Source organism: Notamacropus eugenii, chromosome 5 (assembly GCF_028372415.1).
Source record: "Notamacropus eugenii isolate mMacEug1 chromosome 5, mMacEug1.pri_v2, whole genome shotgun sequence".
NCBI classification, from domain to species: Eukaryota; Metazoa; Chordata; class Mammalia; order Diprotodontia; family Macropodidae; genus Notamacropus; species Notamacropus eugenii.
This window is the reverse complement of record NC_092876.1, coordinates 35,480,653-35,500,917: the sequence shown is the minus strand read 5'-3', so window position 1 is coordinate 35,500,917 and position 20,265 is coordinate 35,480,653. Positions and strand designations below refer to the sequence as shown.

At 52.6% G+C, this 20,265-nt stretch overlaps 1 protein-coding gene across 7 annotated transcripts in view; it reads right to left on the bottom strand.

Moving 5' to 3' along the window:
- Positions 1-18,922, bottom strand: part of LOC140504040 (uncharacterized) — a 36,212-nt gene extending 17,290 nt beyond the window's left edge. For 6 of the 7 annotated variants that reach the window (XM_072608555.1, XM_072608559.1, XM_072608556.1 and 3 more), the window contains exons 1-5: positions 18,724-18,922; positions 15,959-16,055; positions 9,552-9,705; positions 4,750-4,910; positions 1,883-2,059 (exon numbers count right to left, since the gene is read on the bottom strand). In XM_072608555.1, the coding sequence (XP_072464656.1) occupies positions 1,883-2,059; positions 4,750-4,910; positions 9,552-9,705; positions 15,959-16,055; positions 18,724-18,743 (609 nt within the window). In that variant the 5' untranslated portion in view covers positions 18,744-18,922. The remainder of the gene's footprint in view (positions 1-1,882; positions 2,060-4,749; positions 4,911-9,551; positions 9,706-15,958; positions 16,056-18,723) is intronic. The other variant, XM_072608558.1, reaches the window with a different exon arrangement.
- Between the last annotated feature and the right edge of the window lie 1,343 nt (positions 18,923-20,265).

The window sequence follows — 20,265 nt, the reverse complement described above, 5'->3', positions numbered from 1 at the left end:
CCTCTCCTAGTGACCCTGTGGGGTGCCCCTGGGCCAGTTCTGTGCCAGCCCTCTGGAACCAGACTGGTTCACTCCTATGCTGGACACAGAGTAAGTGGTCACAGATGTTTGTGGAAAGAATACGAGACCAAAGCAACAAGACTGAAAGTCAGCAGGTCCAGACTGGGAGAGGAGGCCGGGTTTGGAGGGCAGAGAGGGCAAGGGGTCAAGGACAGACACACCACATGGCAGCTCTCCTGCTGGGGGCCCAGCCAGGGCTGAGAGAAGGCTGGCCAGAAAGAGAGAAAGTGCACCTGTGGTGTTGCCAAGGACAAACGCTCCTGAGGTCACTCACACCATGCAAAGAGCAGTCCACAGCTCCCGAGTCAGACGGAAACAAGCCTAGATGCCTCCACACGTGGTGTTAGCAGCCAAGAGAATGAGAAGGCCGCAAGAACCAGGGGAGATCTTGGGGATTCTAGGAATGGTGAGTTCACCTTGGCTCTAAATCTGTTCCACAGGCTGGGCCGGACGCCAAGAATTCTCCTGAGAGATACTATTGAGTACTGGGCCCAAACCCTCCTTTTTTTCTGCCCACAGAGTGCCATGCTTGTGGGCTCCCAAGGAAAGGCTAAACCAGGCCAGAGGTGGCCACTGTGGCAGACAGGGCTGGATGACAGAACCTAGAATCACATTCACCTCAGACATTTCCCATCTGTGTGACCCTGAACAAGCCTCTTCACTTCTGTAAGACCTCAGTTTCCTCATCTATAAAGTAGGGATAACAGCTTACTTCACAAGGCTGAGCTAATACATGAAAAGGACTTTGCAATCCTTAAAGCGACACATCCATGTCAGTTGGTCTTAGGATGCCGAGGTGGACGTCAGGTGCCAAGGGGACCCCTCCACACCTGACCTCGAATTGGAGGGGGAAGTCAGCCTAGCCCTTAAGAAGGGCTCAGTGGGGCCTCCAGAACCACCCTCCCCCTCCCTCCCCTGGGTGAGAACTTCTAGGTGCCAAGAACCTAGGCTGGGAGCTGGCAGCAAGGAAGCCATCAGAGCACTGCCACAGGCTCTTGGAAAGGGCCAAAAGTGTCACAGTTTGATGTGTCCTACATACCTTCGGACAGGTTGTTTGTTTAAACTGGCCAAGCATTGCCATGCCTGCCTGTCCCTAAAATCACTTGGCCCCAACTTGGGACTTATCATCCACCAGAGACCTCCTTCCTTCTCCCTCACCCCATCCACAAGTCCAGGAGGGACCTGAAAAAGGCCTAAGCAGAACATCTAGGTTGGGGGCTCCAGGGGCACAGCCACAGAACAGATAATTTAACACAACTCCCAGCTCCCACCTGCTGGCACAGGGCAGCACCCGCCTAGGGTACCAAGGGCTAAATGCCATGTCCAGGATCATACCGTCAGGATGTGTCAGAAGTGACTCAAATTCAGCTCCTGCTGCCTCTAAATAGCAGAGATGCCAGGCCTTATACAGCAGAGGCACTCAGCAACCTGGCCTGTCCAGGAAGGAGACTGCACAGCCAGGAGACAAAGGATTCCTGGAACCCTAACCCTAAATTCCCAGAAATCTCTGGGACATCAGGAATATATGTCAGTACTTTGTGAACCTGTCTTAAATAAACCATGGCCACGATGCCCACTGTGTGTGGTGAGAATGCTCCCGGTTATTTCTGGGGAGGCAGTCCTTCACCCAGGAACACATTTTGGAACCCCAGTGGGCTCCCTCTCCATCCCCACGTGACCACCAGCCAGCCCGCCAGCCCTGCCAGGCCCCTGTCTCTCGGCTCCCTTAGGAACCAGTTGGACAAGATCCCATTTGGGGCTGGGGGTGCAGGGAGGACAGCCCTGGGGCCCTCTCCGGGTGGGCTTTCAGGGACCTTTATACCTGAGCTTGGAGATCAAAGGTTAGCATGGAGAAGCAGAGATTGAGCATGAAGTACTGAGCCTGCAGGCTCTCCAGGGCCCCGCCCACTCGGAAGGCCATCATGCCCTGGGTCCGGATGAGGATTATGGCACAGATCACGTCAAAGAAACCAACTGACAGAATCACGACGAAGCGGGCCTGGCCAGGGAGAGAAAGAAGCCCAGTTGCCCACATGGCCAGCAGACCCTGCCTGACCACTGTCCCCCGCTGGAGGTCCCAGGCCTTATGACTTCCCCATCCCCCCCAAACTGGGCATCACATCATCCCACCACCATGCCTGTGGACGGCCGCCCCACAGCCATCACTAGGAATTCCTGCTCTTAGGACCATCTGGCTAAGACCACGGAGTGAAGAAAGCAGGAAAATGAGCCTGGGTCAGGCACCCTCCCAGCCACGTGATGGGCAGCTACTGACTAATGCGGTGCCTGTGGCCTAGCCTCTCAGGGCAAGACACATCCCTTCTTGTCCTGGGGCTATCCTCAGTTTAGCTCTCACCAGGTAAAGGAAGGAAAGTGTGATGGGCACCGAGGGAAGGGCTGGGACCCAGTAAGGGATGGATGGCTGTGTCTCATCAAGCGGGCCCTGGGCTGGAGCTCCAGCCCTGTCCCCCATGTCTCCCCTTCCCCCTCAGGTCCCTTCCTAGCTCAGCTCAGGCATGACCTCCTGTCCAAAGCCTGGCCTGAGTCTCTCTGTGGTGAGTTCAGAGGGTCTTTGCACACCATGAACAAGTAACTGACTTTCCTTCCTCTAATCCCTCATGTTTACTTTTCTGTGCATCCCTGCCCTGTGGGACTCAGGGTCTGAACCTCCTACTGAGCTGCCTATCTCTAGAAGAGGAGCTCCTTGGGGGAGGGGCTGTCTCTGCTTTTCTCTCTGCGTCCCCAGCACTTAGGAGGGTGGTCTTGCTTTATTCACCAGCTTGCTTTTGTGCTCCAGAGCCTGGCCAGGTGCCAGATGATACCTGTCTTGATACAATGCTTGCTCGTTGTTGTGTACAAGCTGGGTTTGGTTGGCTGGAACTGAGGATGATGAGTCAAGTAGGGGGCAGGGACCTTAGTGAAAGAAATTGGAGGAGGCTGGGCTGGCTCAGGAGGTCCCGGGGGGCTGGGGCTGGCTCAGAAGTCCCGGGGGCCGGGGCTGGCTCAGAAGTCCCGGGGGCTGGGGCTGGCTCAGGGGCTCCCAGGGGCCAGGCTGGCTCAGAGGTCCCTGGGGCTGGCTGGCCAGCCAGGGCAGGCCTCCAGGAAGTTAAGCTTCAAAGGGTCAAGCCAGCCTTGTGGAATGGGAAGAAGGGCAGGGGCCTGGTCCAGAAGACAAGGAAGTTGGCAGATGGGGAGTCCTGGGAAGAGTGTGGGGCTCTTCTTGCCCAGTCTTCCGGGAACTGAGCCAGGAGGAAGTGGTGATGCCTGGACCTTGTACTTTCCATGGGAGGACATGTCCAAGCTTAGTCAGCTGGGGTAAAACCTTGGTGCCAACTGGAGCTGCTCAGGGTGAGCTGATGGGCGGGGCAGCAGCTACCGGACAAGCACCTGTGACTTGGGTCATGGTCCCATGTCTTGGGGAGGAGTCCTGGGCAGAACATGGACTGGCCTCATGATGAGCTGAGCTTCCCCCATTAGTGGAGATGATGTGACTGCACTCCCAGGGTTAGAAACACTTTGGAGGCTTAACCCAGTCAATGCCTGCTGTGGCAAGCCCAGTGCAGGGTCTGGTAACACAGAGAAAATCATTCCTGACCTTAAGGGCTTCCATCCTTCTTGCAGGATGACAGTAGCTGGGGGAGAAGGCTGATGGGTCTTCCATTTTCAAATACAGTGAGTGTCCAGTAAGGTTCCCAGCCCTGGGGCTGGAAGGGCCTTCAGAGGGCATCCAGTCTAGCTTCGTATTACACACAAAGAAACTGAGGCTGATAGAGGAGACAGTCTGCCTCTAGGTAGCACTCTTTCCCTGGAACCTCCTGTTCCTCAATGGGGCAGATGTAGGGAGCTGGGACCCAGCCTCCTCTTTCTATGTGGGGCTGGGGGAAGGAAATCTCACAGAAGAATGGGCCACCTCCAGAAGGGGTGAGATCCCCATCCTCAGAGGTCTTCAAGGCAAGACTGGTGCAACAGGGACTCCTCCGTGCATGGGCTGAACTAAACGGCCACTATGGCCAACCCATCTCTCAAGTTCTGTAGTTCTGGGCTCACGGGCAAGGTGTCAGCCTGGCTTGTTATTCTGGGCATCCAAAATCTCACAAGATATTGGGAGAAATCTGAAAAATTCATCTCAAGATCCTGTCCATTCCTCAGTCTGCATGGTCATCCACATTAGCCATGCCTCAGGCTGGGTTACGTGTGGGGTGGAGGTCAGCAGTCTGGACCTCACCCACTGTCCAACACTGTGTCCCATACTCTAGGGGCTGCTTGGGAGGTGTATGTGGAGGGGCTGGAGGTTGGAGAGTCCTCCCACCAGGGCTCTGTCCCTGAGAGGCATGTCCCCTCCTAAGGTTTCCCAGGAGACAGGAGGAGGCACTATCAGGGTCACCCTCCAGGAGAAGGTAAGGCTCTGGAGGGCAGGAATGGGGTCAGTGGCCATGCTTTTTGGTCCCCTGCTCTGGCTAGAGAGGCTGGCAAACAGTGAAAGAGCATCTGAGGCACAGTGGTCCCACACCACGACGAGGGTCTGCCCATCTCCTTCCCAGGGGCTGATAGGAGCAAAGCTTGGTGAACTCAGGATGACAACCCTCCCGCCTGTGTCTGATGGGGGCTGGGTCATCCTCACCCTCTGTGCTGTCAGACTTGGCTGCAGAAATGGATCGACACAAGGCAGAAGGGAGTGCGCATGCTCACCAGGATGACAGGGTCTTCCCTCGCAGGCTTCTCCTCTGCCATCAGCACAAGGAAGTTCACCAGAGAGCGCAGCATCACCAGCAGGATGGAGAGGATAAACACGATTAGCTCCTGGCGATTCTCCTGAAGGATTCCTCTGGTCACATAATAAATGCAGAACACTAACCAAGACAAATAAAGAGAGAGACATGGGTCCAGCCCCAGCAAGACACCTGCACCTATACTCCTTCCTTTATCTTACAGAAAACCTCCAGGGTAGAGAGCGCTGGAGCCTGATGACCTCCCTTCAGAGACACAAAGTCTCAGCACTAAGAGGGACTCCGAGGTCATCTCAGTCTCACTTCCCATCTAGTTCAGAAATCCCCAACCAGGATTCACTTCCCGGGCCAGGAACCTCACTACTTTGCCAGGCAAATGATTTTGTGGTTGGGACATGTCTGAATGCCCTTCACAAGCTGGCTCCCATCCATCTTTCCAAACATCCTTCCTATCACTTCCCTACCCCACTCCCCAACTGCCACGTTCATGTCTTTGCATAGGCAGTTCCCTATACCAGGCATGACAGCACCAGCCCTTTCAAGATTCAGCTCAAGGGTCTACAGGAGACCTTTCGTGATTCCTCCAGCTATTTGTGCTCCCCCCACCCTGCATACCACCTTACCCCCCAAGTCCACGGCATTTTCAAACATTTCATTATCAGAAACATATTATCTTATCAGAAGAAATGACAATAAAGAGTAAAAACTGATTTACTTATTCAACACTACACCAAGCACACTACCAAAGGGTTCTTTTATAGAACTAGAAAAAATAATAAGAAAATTCATCTGGAGGAAAAAGTCAAGAATCTCAAGAGAAATAAGGAAAAGAAATGTGAACAAAGGGGGCCGGATAGGCCAGGTTCCAAACCATTCCTCAGAGCAGAGAGGGCCAAGCCAGCCCGGGACTGGCTGAAGAAAGGGACTGATCAAAGGAGCAAAGAGACAGACAGATACCCAGACACTGACACACACCTCAGGCCCCGATGTCAGGTAAAGGACCCATGGTTGGACCAAACTGTCAGCAGCTGAAGAAGTCAGATCTAGTGCCAAGGGAGAGGGCCGGTCACTGCCTGCTGAGGCTCAGCCAAGTGCCTGGCGCACCGGGGGCATTTAATCAATGATCACTGATCTGCGGCTCACCCCTCAGCCCTCCTGTTGTCCCTGTTAGGGCAGCAGCTCCCTGACAGCAGGGCTGCCCAGGTGTTTAAAAAGAATTTTCTATTTGTACTCCCAAAGCACACAGTAGGTATTTAATCGATGCTTATTCACTGGTTCAGTTCCTCTGTGCCATGTAGATTACACCTGCTTCTCTTGCTGATTCTCTTAGTAGCTTGGAAGCTTTCTCTGGAGGGCAGGGACTATTCTCCATGCCTCATGCTCATGCTTGTGCTAACTTGAACTGGGAGGCTGTGTGCAGTGAGTGGACCAGGGAGGCCTGGGTCTGAGTCTTGCCTCGGCAGGCTAATAAACTCTATGATTCTGCACCCCTCAGTCTCATTTTTCCCCAAACCCATCTTCTTCCCCTCTCTCTCCCAGGACAATCTCCAGACCTTCCACTAGCCCTGTCCCCACCCCAGCTCTAGTTTCTCAGTGTCATGGCCCTCCTCTGGTGGCTTCCCAGTGTCTCTGGACTCCTCCTGGGCCAGGTGAGGTTCAGGGCAGAGGATCATGGGACCTTGGGGCCAGCTGCTGGCTTTTCAAAAATGCATCATCTGAGATAAGAGCTACAGAAGGGAGCCAATGGATGCCCCCAGAGAAGACATTGTCCACTTGGGTCAGGCAGTAGAGAGTTCAGGGCCCCCGGAGTGTCCTAGAGGGAAGGACGCCCATGGGCACAACAGAGGGGGCCCAGGCTGCCTCACTCAGCAAATTCCCCATGGACTGTGGCAGGAGGGAAAGGGAGCATATCCATATTGCAGGGACCTCTCCCTGGGTTATTTTGATGGTACAGGTATCATCTTTCAAGGAAAAGACAATGATGACTGACGTCAAGGAAAGGTGCCTGAGTGGCATGTGGTAATTAGGTAAATAATCTACAAAAAGCATGGAGAGCCCTGAGAACCAACTCCAGAGCAGCGCCCTTCTCCTGGTTCCTCCCTGTCAAGTGGGGGACACACCCTATTCTTGAGAAGTTGAGATTTCCCAGTGGGAGATAGCATGAGGCATATTTACCCCATTTATCACTGAAGGATGAAGAAAGCCCTCACCTGACCTTTGGTTCACTGGCCTGGCTAGGCTCCCCAAGTCTCTTTCCCATAAAAGAAATTGACAAAGAAGCCTTGTTGGTAACTTTTCCAGGATTTCAGTAGAATTCCAAGCCACAGCCCAAGCCCCACAGGGAGGCAGGCCAAGGTCACAACTATTTTCACGGACAAAGCTAACAGATGCCCACCCTCAGCGACCAGTGCATCCCCAGGGTTTAAGCAGCCTCTGTTGGCCCTTGCCCGCCCAAGCTGGCCTTCCATCATTCACTGCCCAGAAGGAAACATGCCAGTAAGTTTGACTCCAGGAGAAGAGTGAGCACCTGGGGTCCCTGGCCACAAAAGTCTCCCACTCTCCTTAGGCCAAGTTGTCCGCCTCAGGAGAATGCCAGGCCCTTCCCTTGTTACTGAAGCTGTCCCTACAGCAGCTGCCTCATGCTCCTGTGTTCTGCATCCTTGGCCCAAGCCAGCTGACAGCACACAGGCTCTGCCACTTGCCTTTCCCTCAGGGAAGACACCCAAGTCACAAAGATACCCACGACTCATGAGGACAAGCAGTGATTCTGAACAGCCTTCCTTTCTCACCATTCAGCCGTGTTGAAAGGAAGCCCATGGGCACCTGTCTCATAGAAAGGCAATGGTCCTAGGCAGATGTCTAAATGCCAGGCCCAGCTGTCCAGCCCCAAATGTCCTCACCAGATGGCAGACCCGCATTTATCCCAGAGCTGGTCGCCTCATGTTAATAATGAAGCCAGAGCCAAGGTCATCTCTAAGACAGAGGGAGCTAATTGGAATGATTCTCAAGATGGGGGTCATGAAGGGCTTCTCTCCCTCCGGTCATAGTCTCCCTGAATGAGGAGGTATCTGCAGAAGCACCATCTCTGCTGGCGCTAGGCTAGGCTGGGGCTCCCTCTGCTCTGCTGCTTTCAGTGGGTTTGGTGGCACTTGATCTCATCTCCCTCCAGCACACAGCACAGGGCCTGGCACACAGGAGCCCTGGAACAAAGGCTTACTGACTTGACATGACTCAGTCAATCCTGTCCCCTAAGAACTCAACAGGGCACAGAACACATAGGGAACAAGATGCACAGAGAGGATTCGGGAGGTGATCTGAGGGGGTGGGGGACCAAGAAAGGCCTCCTGCAGAGGGCAAGGCTGGAGCAGAGTCCTGGAACAAGCCAAGGACTCCAAGGGACACAGGAGAAGAGGGGGACAGGAGAAGCCCCAGTGTTTGCCCTCAAGGCAGTGAGAGAAAGGCAAACTACAGAGACAGAGGGAGAGAGCCCAGGGAGCAAGAGGGATCAGAAGTATTAGGAAAGGGGAAAACATGGAAGGAGGGAAAGGAAGGAGAGAGGTAGGGAAGGAGGAAGGAGGGAGGAAGGAAGGAAGGAAGGAAGGAAGGAAGGAAGGAAGGAAGGAAGGAAGGAAGGAAGGAAGGAAGGAAGGAAGGAAGGAAGGAAGGAGGAAGGGAGGGAAAGGGCAAAGAAGAGGGATGGGAGAGGAGGAAGGGGGAGGGCAGGAAGGGAGGACGGGAGGGGAAAAGTGACAGCCTTCATGGCATCTCCCAGGATGGGCATGAGAGGCCAGCCCTCTGCAGTCTGAGAGTCTCTGTCTGGTTTTCAGGGGGTGTCCTCACTATGGCCTCCAGGCAACCAATCCACCTTCCATGGCCTCCCCTCTGGAGTGGAGGGAGGGGTCTGGGGCAGTTTCTCTTCCATCCCACCATGGCCAACAGGGCTCACAGTCCAGGGGCTAGGAGAACAGCTGCGGCAGCTGGCTCCCTGTGGATGACCTGAGGCCAGTCCCCCCCTTGTCAGACCCAGGTTCTTCATTCCCAGTACAAGAGGGCTGCACCATCCTACCAAGGTCCCTTCAAGTGCTAAGAAGTTGTGGTTTTTTTATACTTTGTGGGGAGTTCATATCCCAGATAGGAATCCCAAATCCTCCCTATGTTTGAGGTTTTAGAGACTGGTACTCCAGCATGGTCCCTCGCACGTGGGAGGTCATCGAATTTATCAACCAAATAGGGCTCCTATTTGGAGGGAGGGACGGCCTCATCCCCGAGGCAATATGCCTCATTTTAAGCCAACCAGCATTGCTCAAGTGGCTCTTGTGGCACGGGGGGAGTCTCCCCAGCAGGTCTCTGGCTTACACACCCACCTGAGGCCCCATGGCAGGGCCTGGCACATCCCCAGCGCTGGAGGGAACAGTGGTTCCCAGTATCAGGGCAAGGTGGCACAGTCAGTCAGTCAGTAAACATTTATAAAATGTCTGTGCTAAGTACTGGGGATACAGGCCCTGCCCATAGGCAGCTCACAATCAGTGAGAAGATTAAGAAAAGAATGTGGTCCCTGAGCCAGGGATGAGGAGAGCAGGAGGAAAGAGCCTGTTACCATCTGCATCAGAGGATTCTCACTGAAAACTCAAGTGAAATATGGAAGGGGAAAACCTGGAGGGATGTGACAACATGGAATAAATGAGAGGAGCAGATTGAGTGCATGCCCCTCAGGGCTTCATCCTGGTCCTGAGACCCCTCCCAGCTCAGCGTGCTCCCACTTACCGACACCGATGAGCTGAATGAGAGAGACGGTGAAGTTCTCATCCGACTTCTGCACCAAGGTCTTTATGGTTAACCCAATGATGCTCACAAGAGACACCAATGTGATGCAGAAATACACTTTGACTGGACAGGACAATTCCGACCATGGCTTTATCTGCAAAGAGATATGGCACGTACCAGTGCACAGGGCCAACAGAGTGGGCAGGGCGCTGGCCCTCAGGCCTGCCTCAGACACACACCAGCTGTGGGACCCCAGGCAGTCACGGCAGGTCTCTGGGCCTTTCTTTCCCCACCTGTCCAGCCCTGGAGCTAGGATCCTGGGTCAGTCACCTCATACACTGACCAGTTATGTGAGCTGCCCTCATGGAGCTCATGTTATGGGGACACATACATAAAGCAAAACTCTGCAAAATATTGAGAAGTTAAGCATGTGGGGGGAACAGCATCAGCAGCTGGGGGGATCAGGAAAGGATTCATGTGCCCAGTGGCCCTTGGAGGGATCTGGGAGCACATTGTAGGCACAGCAGATAACTTGAGCAAACTGATCAAGATGGGAGGTGAAAGTAATGTCAGCTTTAGACCAGCCCTTGAGTGCAGGAAGAGAAGTCAGACCTACAAGGTTAGAAAGGCAGGTAGAAGCCAGGGGCCACAGGAGACTTCTGGGGTTCATTGAGCAGCATGGTCAGACTTTCCCCCTAGGAAATCACACAAGACAGAAGTCCCTCCCCAGGGGCCATGAGGTGACTTAAAAATAGTGTAACAATTATATTTTGATCTAATCAGTTTCCTTTGTAATCCTCTACATTTGATTTTATGGATTTAACAACATTATTCTGAAAAGGGTCCCCAGGTTCCACCAAACACTCCAGGACAAAAAATGGCTCTAAGACTGTGAGTTACAACGGATTACTCTGCACACAGTAAAACAGATCTAAATAACTAGAGGAATATTAAAATTGCCAGTGAGGAGGCTAGGCCAATATAACAGCAAAAACAATTCTACCTAAATGACTTCTTTAGTGCCATGTCAGTCCAAGTATCAAAAATCACTTTCTACGGGGTAGGGAAAATATTCTCAATTATCTAAAGAAAGAGGAGATTAAGAATCTCAATGGCAATAAAGAGGAAAGGCAGGACGAAGGCAGGCCTGGGAGGAGCAGCCTCTGAGTACAAGGGCAACCAGCAATCTGGCTTCGGGGAAGAACAGGAAGGTCGCTCAGCAGAACAACCTGGTACCAGACACACAGAAGCAAACCAGCACCAGAAAGTGAGTGTTTGCTAAACACAAAGCTCCAGGATGCTGGGGCAACGCCCTGGTTGACTAAAACCCTCAGGACTTTGGCAGAAAGTGGGTGGAGACCAGCATCTCACAGCACCTTACAGGAGAAGGGGGGAGGGAAGAACTACCTGTCAGATTTAGGGAGGAAGGAAGGTTCCTGACCAAGCAAGGGATAGAGGGAGGTAGAAGGTAAAACAGGCAATTCTGATGACATAAAATTTAAAAAAACAACAAAAAAAGTTTTGCTCAAACAAAACCAATGAAGCTAAAATTAGAAGAGAAGCAGGTAAATGGGGAAAATCTTTGCAACAAGTTTCTCTGACAAAGATCTCTTTTCTAAGATATACAGGAAACTGACTCAAATTTATAAGAATAAATTGTCCAACTGATAAACGGTCAAAGGATAAGAACGGGCAGTTTTCTGAGGAAGAAATCAAAGCTCACACAACTCATATGGAAAAATGCCCAGAATCACTCATAATTACAGAAATGTTCATTTCCCCACCCTGCTACTTGTCTGAACTTCATGGTCTCCGTAAACTCCTTCCTCAAGACAAATCATCTTTGAATCTCACACTTCCTTGGTACTCTGGGCCCAGGGAGAGAGAGGGCAGCTGGGAGCTACCACCAGACCCTCAGTTTGAGGAGGGTACGCAGAGAATTCACCTCATCATTACTCGCCAAGCTGCCTTCCTGGACTTCATGATCTCATCTTTGAAACTCTCACTTCCTGGGATTACTTCCCACCCGGGCTGCAGGACTTTATCATGTCCCTGTGCTGGGTAACCTCTCTCAGACTGTGAGTTCCTTGGGGACAAGGACTGTCTTATGCCTTTCTTTGTGCCTGGCACACAGTAGGCACTTAATAAATGTTTAATGACTGATATTAAAACAACTCTGGGGTCCCAACTCATCCCTGCTAGATGGGCTAAGATGGCAGATGTTGGAGGGACTGTGAGAAAACAGGCACACTACAGCATTGTTGGTGGAGCTGTGAATTGGTCCAATCATCCTGAAAATTTGGAACTATGCTCAAAAAACTATTAAACTGTTCATTCGAGATTCTGCTACTAGGTCGATATGCCCAAGAGATCAAAGAAAGAGGAGAAGGACCCAAATGTGTAAAAAATATTTACAGCAGCTATTTTTATGACAGCAAAAGATTTGAAAACTGAGGGGATGCTCATCTTTTGGGGAACAGCTAAACAAGTTGTGGCACATGAATGGGGTAGAACACTATTGTTTTCTAAGCAATGATGAGATGGATGGTTCCAGAAAAACCTGGGAAGACTCAGATGAACTGATGCAGAGTGGAGTGAGCTGAACCTGGAGAATATTTTCTATGACAACACTGTAAAGACAAACAACGTGAAAAGACTTAGGAACTCTGATCCACACAAGGGCTGCCCAAGATGCCCGAGGATTCATGAGGAAGCAGGCCCCCAGCCTCCTAGCAGACAGGTGACAGATCCAGGTTACAGACTGAGACCAACGTTCTCTTTAGACAAATCACTGTGGGAATTTGTTTTGCCTGAGAGGTTTTATTGGTTTTTTTTTTGTCAGTTGGGGAAAAAGGGAGTTGGGAGGGAGCAAAGATAGATTTTGGTCAATTGAAAAAAAACAAAATTTAATTTAAAAAAATAGCAGAATTGAAGAAGGGAATTTCTACATTGGGACATTTAAACAACCCCCACCTCTCTCTCCAAAACAGGCAAAATCCAATCTAAATACTGAAGAGAGACCTGTGAGAAGCAGGAGCTCCTGGAGTGATTTTGGAACAAGCTCCAAGGGGGACAATATTCTTCACTCAATCCACTTCAACAAACATTTATTAAGCATCCAGTACATAAGCAAAGCAAAAGACAGCAGGAAATATATAGAGAGCAGGTCTTGGAGTCAGGAAGACCTGGGTTCAAGTCTTCTCTCTGAACCATTCTGTCTGTGGGCCCCAGGCAGAACAGCTGTTGCCATACATAAATGAAGGGACTTTCTTCGCTAGGGGATCCATACACTGTTGAAATCACAGGCCTGATCTAAAATTTTAAGCCAAAACGCACCTCGTGCTGGGCTGGGTGCTCAGTACAAAAACAAATGAACAAACAGAAATGGTGACTGCCTTTAAGGAGCTCCCACTCCACAGCCGCAGACGTGCACACAGAACAGATCCAAAGCGATCTCGGCACTACGGGGCATTCCCAATGCCCAGAGCCCGTCACATGAAGAGGAGCTGAAGGGACTGGGCACAGCTGGGTTCGAGAAGAGAAGACTGTGCTACCGGGGGAGGAAATTTCTTGCTGGCCAGCCCCAGAGGGCAGCCCCTGCTCCAGGCAACGGCTCTGCTCCCTCCTTGGAGGCCTTTCACCGGAGACTACCTGCTGGACCGGATGGCCACCAAGGCCTGGCCCTGGGACTCTGCAGGATCTCCTTGGCAGGGGCTTCCTACTCTCCAAAGACCATGTGGCTGGACAGCCATGTTCACTTCGGAAAGCCAGAGGCCTCCAGCGAAGCAATGTCTTCAGAGGCACCAGACCGGGGTGCTAAGGCTGAGGGTGCTCCTCCCATGCTCCCTATGTCCAAGGGCACTTGCACCCAGGGAAAGAGCTCACTGCAGCCGGCCCCAGGAGTGCTGGGCTCCCAGGATCCATCGGCTTGGGCTAGCGTACCCCCTGGTGGCAGCAGGGAGCACGGCAGGCCCAGATCCCAGGGGTCCTTCCTTAGCGGTCACCCTCCCAGGTTCTAAGGAAAAATGGGGTTTCATGTACCAGGGGGAAGAGACCAAATCTGAGTGGCCAAAGAAAATGAGAAATTCTCTCGAGAGAAATGCACCAGGAAGAGAGCTGAAGAGACATTGAAATGCCACGCAGACCCCAAATCCTGCCTCAGGCAGTGGTCAATAGAGGCGACCATCCTCAGCCCAGTCTCCTTCCCTGGACTGGACGGCCCTGCCCGAATTAAAGACCAGCCTTACAAAGGTGCCCACGGGCACATGTACAAAATGGACAGGGGCTGAGGCGAGAGGTGAGGCTGCCTGTGCCATATTGTTCCTGCTCTGAGTCCAACCTGGGCACAGCCCAGAGAGACAGTATGGGCTAACGAGTGGAAAGCTGGGAGGACCTGCTGTGGGCACACGCTGGCTGTATGCACACGCTGGCTGTGTGACCCTGACCAACCCACGCTCTGAGATGTGGAGATGGAGACAAAGTGCCTGCCTGGGGCTCCCTACAGCAAGGAGAGAATCACTTAGCTTCAGAGCTAGGAGGGATCTGAAGGGCCTAGGCCAACCCCTCATTACAGGAGAGGAAACTGAGCCCTAGGGAGGGCAAGGAATGTCACTCACGGTAGCTCACACTGACACCCCTGCTCCCAAGCAACCCTCCAGGGCCAGAAGTGAAGGATGGATGACCTGCCCCAGCCCCAGAAATCCCAAGCTATTTCTCCTGACAGCCATGCTAGGGGAAGGAAAGCATCTCTCCAATCAGCCTGAGGCTGGAGAAGCCCATGTACCCGCACACCTGCCCCAGATTTTCTGTCACTGGCTTGGAAGAACTCTAGGAAAATAGGGCCAGCACCCTGATGGTTTTCCTATCAGTCCATTGAGCACATTCACATCTCTCCCCCACCCCCAAGCTAGGGACATGGGTCTCATTTCCTCCTTCCCCCTCCCCCACCAATCTATCTGCCAGGACCTCTCTGATACCACCCCCTCCTCTGCTCACCTGCCTGTCCCTTCCCCCCACCCTGGTCCCCTCTCTCTCCTCCTCCTCCCTCCCCCTTTCTCTCTTGAGCTCTGGGAATGACCTCCCACCTGGTCTTCCTAGCCCTTCACACTGTCCCCCACTGTAGCTATACCAACCCTAAGGTGCAGCTCTGACTCCATCTCTCAATGGCTGCCCGCTGACTTCGGGATGCCTCTTCACCCCCCCACCCCCTGCTGCACAGGGCTCGACACCCTTGGGCTTGGTTCCAGCCAGGCTCTCCTGGATGTCCTCTTCTGGCCTCAGCAAGTCTCCCTATGGGCTATTCCTGGATTCCCATGCTCCCTGCCTTGGAGCATTTAGCCAAAAGCCCATGTTAGCCACGTCCAATGAAATCCTCTTGCTCCAGGGCCCTTTGCATGTTTCTACGGGACAGGGTCTAGCTCTTTCCTCAGAGGTATCACCTGGTGCCATATCCCTGGGAATGCCTCCTCTTCTAGGGGCCCTCATGGACCAGGTTGGCATACAAAGCCTGATGCCCCGGACCCAAGTCCAAGTAGAGAAAGGGGGGAAGATGTCAGGAATGCTGAGGAGGAATCCAATACCTGGACGTAGGGCAAGAGGGACTGAGGCAGAAGACTCCAGGGTGAGTGCCAGCAAGTCCTGGGTTCAAGTCCTGCTGGTGGGGTGACCCTGGGCAAGTCTCCTAACCCTTCAGGGCTCAAAGTCCAGAAGTGGCACAGAAGGTGCTGACTTGCTTTGGGAGAGGGAGTTTCCTCACTTAGGAGCTCACTCTACTAATAAAATCACAGGTCATTCCCTTTCCCTCTTCCTCCTAGAAGGACAAACAAAGGGAGTGGAGGAAGGGATGGAAGGAGGGAATAAGCATTTATTGAGCACCTAGTATGTGCCAGGCACTGTTATGATCTGATTTGATCTTCACAACCACTCTGGGAGATAAGGGCTATTCATTTACAGACAAGGAAACCGAAACAGATGGAGATTAGGTGACTTGCTCAGGGTCACAAAGTCAGGAAGTGTCTGAGGCTGGATTTGAACTCAGGTCTTCCTGACTCCTAGCCCAGTGCCACCTTCATGCCTTACAAGACTGCAAAGAATTTTCATTGAAGGACTCCTGGTCAAGGAGTTGAGGGAGCTGCATCCTAGTGCAAGTCCTAACGAACTCTGGCAAAAGTATGGGACAGATTCCAGGTGGAGCATGAGACAGTGAGTGAGTTTCCTTCCAAAACACAAGTTAATGAAGAGTGACCTAGGATGAGAGAGGAGTCGCGGCCCTGGCACAGATGCAGCCCCAGCACCCTCTGCCAAGGGGCCAGGACACCAAGCTCTCTCTGCAGGTTCAGGGGCAGCCATCAGGCCCAGGGCTCAGCTCTCCCCAAGGCCAGACTCTGCCCACGTGCCTCAGTACTTACAGGGCCACAGGGAGTGGGGATCAGTTCCTGGTGCCTTGGAGTCAAATTGGGCAATGGGGCATCTCCAGGCTCCGTGAGAGGAGGAAAGATGAGGTCTCTGAAAAAGAAGCAGAATCAAACCCACAGCATTAGTATTTTTTAATAGTGGCATGCAATCAGAAGAAAAGCAGCAGAAAGGGGGGGAAAGTTCTGGGTTCAAGTCTTGGCTCTTCCACATCTAGCTAGCCAGCCACCACCTCGGTGTGCCTCAGGTGGGATCTGGGGACAGTTCTTCAGCTGTGTCCAGCTCTCTGTGAAGGTTTTCTTGGCAGAGCTACTGGAATGGTTTGCTGTTTCCTTCTCCGGTTCATTTAACAGATGAGAAAACTGAGGCAAACAGGGTTGTAACTTGCTCAGTCACACAGCTAGTATCTGAGGTCAAATTTGAACTCAGGACCTCCTGACTCCAGCCCTGGCACTCTATCCGCTGCAGCGCCATCTAGCTGTAAAACACATTTCCAGCCACCCATCCTGGTCCTCCAGCCTTGATCCTCTCCGTCTTCATTCTGACTGTCCCCTCACTTGGAACACTCTCTCTCTTCCCTTCTGTCTACTGACCCTCCTGGCTCCCTGTAAGTCCCAACCAAAATCCCACCTTGTCCAAAAAGCCTTCCTCACTCCTCTTCATTCCATGGCCACCCATCGCTGCTTGTATGTAGGTAAGTACTCTTGCCTGTGGCCTCCCTCATCAGACTGGAAGCTCCCTGAGAGCAGCATAGTCTTTTGCCTCTTTTTGTATCACCAGATTGACCGATATTGTTGATTATTAGGAAAATTGGGGGTTATAGAACCTACTCCTCCAAGAGGAGCCAGGGACCACTGAGTGGTAGCAGACGATCAGAGACAAAACAATAGTTGTCTGAAGAAATAAAACTCATGTCAACAGTTTTGATTCCTTAAGGGTTATATGTGTGGTCTGGAGTGCGAGGCCTTGGGGGTCTGGAATTTTTATGCTTACACAATATTTTTCTGAGCAAGAAGGTTGCACACATTTTTGCATCTTTACTTGCATAAATCTCCATAAATCTGGAGCCCCAGCCTTGGCTCCCCGCTGGATAAGCTGGAACAATTCCAGCACCAACAGGGCAGTTTCCAAGGACAGTTTTGTACGGATTTCACAGAAAGGGCACACCCTCCCACACCCATGAGTCACTATGGGAAACTTGGGCCTGGAAAAATCCCAGTGCCAAAGACCAAAACAGGAAAACTACTGACACCTTGTGTGGCTAAATATTGCCTGGGCACTGGAAAGTCTGGGGCAAAGATACACACAGACAGAATGAGAAAAAAAATCTGGGTTCCCTGGAAAGAAATTGGGTGTCAAAGGCCTGAGTCTTTTCCTTGGATGCGCTGACTCATTTCCAGCCTTAAGACTCATCCTTCTTCAATATACTTCCAGGAGAGGATGTAAGCCTCCTGAGGGTAGGAGGGGATGCATATTTGCCTTTGAATATCCAGGGCTTATAAGGCACAGTGCCTGGCCCGTAACAAATGCGTATTATATTGTACAGGTTAGGGGGTGTCAGTCTGCCCAAGAGTGCAATGGGGGACAACCGCACGGTATGGTGAGACGTTCCCCAAGATGGGGAGCCAATCCACAGACAAACACTTATTAAATACTGGCTGTGACACCTATAAACTTGCATTAAGCACCTACTGTGTGCCACGCCCCTGCCCTCAAGGTGCTTACAGTCTAACACTGGGACACTATAGGTGGAACAAGTTGGAGAGATTCACCAGACGGGACGCCCCAGAATTAAGGAGAACTGGGAAAGGTGGGATTTTATCAGGGGGCCAGAAGAAGAGCAGGGAGAAGGACAGAAGTGAAAGGGTGCCTGTCCTCAGGGGGCTTACATTCAATTAGCTCAGACAAGTGCCACGTGCCAAGGGGAGGCCTTCCAGGCTGGGTCTCAAGCCCTCCCGGACCCCTGCCTCCTGCAGAGATAAAAACATTCCAGATCCAAAAGGAAGGAAAAAAACATGCACTTCTTAAGCACCTGAATGCCAGGCACTGAGTTTAGCAGGGAGGTGGGTGCTTATATTCATCTCATTTTACCGTGCAGGAAACTGAGGCAAGCTGGGGTTGATGGAGTGACACAGTTAGAAAACGTCACTGGAGACTAGATTTGAATTCGGGACTTTCTGATTCTGGGTCCAGCGCTACGTGCACTGTGAGAACCACCTAGTGGCCACCGTGTACGTGGGCCGGGCGGATACTCTCCTCCCCTCTGCCCACAAGGATGGTACAGTCCGGAGGATTTTGATGGGCTTTTCCAGAAGCTACCAATAGGCGGAGGGGGCGGGGCTTCCTTCCGCCCTGATTAGATGAAAGGTGACAACGTCCCCTCTCCAGGGTTAAGGATGGGACCGTCCGGAGGCTACCAATAGGTGGCGCGGCGGAGGGGAAGATAATGCTTCTCATGGGATGAGTAGTAATAGTGTCCCCTCGGGGTCAGAATGAAACCATCCGGAAACCACCAATGGGAGGAGGGGGTGAAGGAGGGGGGAGAAACTCCGTTTCTTTCTCCGTTCCCCCCCCATCGTGGTATGAAAGGTGGTAACATCCCCTCTCCAAAGCTCCCCCCTGTCAGGATGGGACCGTCCTGAGGACACCAATCAGCGGCAAGGCTGGCGGAGCCGCTGTTGCTTAGCAGCGCCGCAGTCGCCCCCGCCCCCGCGCGCCGACCAACAGACTGACTGATGGACCGACCGACCGACTAACCGACCTGCTCCCCTCGGACTCCATGCTGAGTGCCGCTGCCCAGCCGCTGCTCCGCTCCTTCCTCCTCCTCTGCCTCCTGCCCTGCAATAAAGGCGGGCGGAGACGCCGGAGGTTTTGCGGCTACATCGTGGAGGCACGGTGGGGGGGGCCGGGCCGGGGAGGGAGAGAGGATGCGGTTCATTTCCGCCCCGGACGTCCGGCGCGTCACTTCCGGCGGCGCCGCCCCCTGTCTTCTGCCAGCTGCCCAGGCCGCCAGTCCCTTCCCCGCCAGCCCCCGAGCTTGTCCTACCCCCCACGTCCCAGAACTCTTGACCAAGGGCGGATTGCTTCAGCTCCGCTTTGGGAAACGACTTCTCCGGGGCCCCCCTGGGGCGAGCGGCTCTCACTTCCCGATTCTCCCCCGGCCGCTGGGGTCACGTGTCGGCCCGGGCGTTCTCGGGGGGTTGGGGAGCAGAAGCGTGCCAGCGAAACTGGCCTTAGTGGCGCCCCACGTCCGCCCCGGGAGGCCCTGGTTCTCATCCCGCTGTGTCCCCAAGGAGCCCGTGCGCTTGGAAGCCCTACTGTGGGCCAGCCAGCTCCTGCGCATCCGGCCTGTGGAAGAAAGATAACGTGCGTGGCCGCGCACGTGTGTCTACAGGCATCCGTGCCCTCGTGTGTGCGCATCATATACAGGAGCGTATCTTGACACACAGGCTGCTAGTAGAGCATTGGGCTTGGAAGCAGAGTTCAAATCCGTCCTCAGACAAGGGTCAAGTCACTTCACCCGGTTTGCCTCAGTTTCCTCATTTGTAAAATGAGTTGGAAAAGGAAATGGCAAACCACTTCAGGATCTCTGCCAAGAAAACCCCAGATGGGGTCGCACAGTTGGATGTGACAAACATGACAAGAACAACAAAAAATGACACAAAATAGATGGGAGACATAAAGTGCTGAGCTTGGAGTCAGAAAGTCTTGAGTTTGAAGACACTGGCTGTGTGAGCCTAGGCAAGCACTTTACCCATTTGCTTTCGTTTCCTCATCTGTAGAATCCAGATACCACCTACCTTCTGGCATTATTGTGGGGATAAAATAATTGCAAAGCGCTTAGCACCATACCTGGCATGTTAGCTATTACTTTGCTTTTGATTCTGGGCAAGTGACTTCCCTTTTGTTTTCCTCAGTTTCCTAGGATAGAAGAGGATGAGCCTGGAGGCAGGGAACAGCTGAAGAAAAGTTACAAAGCCTTTCTGGCATATGTGGGCCATCAGGGCAGTGAAGCAATCCTTTTAAATCTCCCGACTAGAGTCACTATCCCAACAACCACAGTGCTTTCTCCAAACCTTTCATCCTTCTTCAAATCTCCTATCCACCCCCAACCCCCACTTGCCTTACCAGATCTTTCATCTGAGATTTTTGCCTCATTTCTGAGAAAAAGGAAAAAAAAGATCATTTGATTTAGAACTTCCTCTTCTCCCCTCCTTCTCATTTCACACTTCTTATATATCTTCCTCCACTATCTCCTTCCCCACTCTAGCTCCTCATATAAAGAGGTGGTCCTGCTCCTGCC